The following is a 2,011-nucleotide window of genomic DNA, read 5'->3' as shown; positions in this document are numbered from 1 at the left end:
ATCGAATTGTGAGTTGAGTGAATCGTTACATCCCTACTAATCTGGCGTCCTAAAATACCAGAAACTTATTGCATTTCATTCCTTTCACATGACTGAATCCGTTGCACTAATAAATAATAACAATAATACATTCCTGTTAAATAGATAAATCAAATACAAATCATTATTGTAGCATTTTACTTTCTTTGTTCTATTGTTGGACAGATTTCAAGTAATATATTCAATAATAGATTTGTTCTTCTTACATTTGTCTTTGCCTGAAGTGAGATCTTGAAGTCTCATACATGTAAATAACCCATATCCAGAGTTTACTGTGTCTAGATATAAGTCTTTTTATCTGTCTTCTTGTGTTATATATTGAAGGTAACTGAAATCAGAATGACTTCTGTGTTTTAGCAAACTTGACCAACAAAACTGATTCTGAGTAAATATTGTTTTAATAAAAAGTACAGCACATCTTGCTATATTTTTAGTACAATAACTGACAAGGTCTCAAATGTAAATTTAGGCAACTTAGGAAGATCTGTAATATGAACTTAATTAATAAACAACTAAAGCTACAGTCCTTTTGTATATCAGGGTGGCATTTTTCTTTTTTTATTAGTCAATTTAAAGATTGCAATATAGGTAACTGTTTTCACCTGTTATGGCATAAATTATTTTAATATAGACTAATTGTGAATTTCAGTGTTGATGTAACTCTTAAAGTGTGAATTTTGAACAGGCTTTATGTGGAGATGTTGTCTAAACTTCTCTCTGTTTGTGTCTCGGTCCACAGGAACACACTCTCTGAAATACTTCTACGCTGGTGTGTCTGGAGTCAGTGGCTTCCCAGAGCTCACTGCGGTTGGTCTGGTCAATGATGAGCAGTTTATGTACTTTGACAGCAACATGAAGAAAGCTGTGCCGAAGACAGACTGGATCAGACAGAATGTGGGAGCAGATTACTGGAACAGCCAGACTGAGATTGATATTGGCCAGCATCAGACCTTCAAAAACAACATCCAGGTCGCAAAGGAACGCTTCAACCAGTCAACAGGTAAATTGGTAACAAACCAATTTAATTTAAAAACCAACAAGCCAAAATAATAACGTTTTGATTATTTTACATACTAGTGATAATAGTGTTAGGAGTACAGCTACCATTTACATACCATTTACAATATATTTTATTTTATTTTATCAGTATTAAAGATGTGTTTATTAAATAAACGCTAATATCCACTAAGGACAGAAATGTTTACTTCTGTCTTGTTTATTGTACAGTAAGGTAGTGATATTTGAACTGGGCAGAGGATTTCCATTAAGAAAAGATAAGAAAAGTCACTTTAATATTTAAAGTCAAGTATTTTAGATAATCACCTTTTCATTCTTTCCTTAAATCGCCACTTTTGATTGTCTACCCTCATCCTTGTCATGGATAACCCCCTCCACTTACTGTATAAGGACATATAGATCGACGCAAGGGGACCAAATAATTTGAACTTTCTCGTGATTGTTTACTAAGAGTGAGATTTTTTTCTTTTCTTTATATCACGAGCTGAGAGGCCCTCACTAAAAGTGAGGATTTACCCTCTGTTGAGAGGGTTATAATTATATAACCCTTACAGTGGAAATCATTGTTCGGAATGACTTTGTTTTTTGTCATAAATAGTTTAGCAGTTGTTTTGGTTTTAAATCGCATTGTTCTGACTTTCATGGGTACATTCTGTCAATATATAAAACTATGTTTAAGACATACCAGGAATATAAGATAATGACTCTCAATGTCAACGGGTTGCATAACGTGGTAAAAAGAAGCAGGGCCATAGCAAAGATTAAGAGAGAGAAAACAAACATTATATTTTGGCAAGAGACACATTTGTCGAATTTGGAGCATGAACAATTTTAAAAATTGGGTTTTAAAAACTGTTACTTTTCATCACATCTGTCTGGTAGAAAATGAGGAGTAGCTATTTTAATACCTAACTCACAAACCTTTGAGTTTATGTCTGAAATTAGGGACAAGGAA

The 2,011-nt window shown here is 33.3% G+C and overlaps 1 protein-coding gene across 1 annotated transcript; it reads left to right on the top strand.

The window, feature by feature from the left end:
• Positions 1–724: 724 nt before the first annotated feature.
• LOC107758089 (H-2 class I histocompatibility antigen, Q9 alpha chain-like) lies at positions 725–1,089 on the top strand (the record flags this gene model as incomplete). The annotated part of the gene is made up of 1 exon (XM_016575747.1): positions 725–1,089. A coding segment is annotated over one exon (365 nt), but the record flags the coding sequence as incomplete, so codon positions are not given.
• Between the last annotated feature and the right edge of the window lie 922 nt (positions 1,090–2,011).

Source organism: Sinocyclocheilus rhinocerous, unplaced genomic scaffold, assembly GCF_001515625.1.
Source record: "Sinocyclocheilus rhinocerous isolate Xijiao unplaced genomic scaffold, SAMN03320098_v1.1 scaffold46963, whole genome shotgun sequence".
Classification (NCBI taxonomy): Eukaryota; Metazoa; Chordata; class Actinopteri; order Cypriniformes; family Cyprinidae; genus Sinocyclocheilus; species Sinocyclocheilus rhinocerous.
The sequence above is the reverse complement of the archived record's forward strand: the minus strand, read 5'-3'. Positions and strand labels throughout refer to the sequence as shown.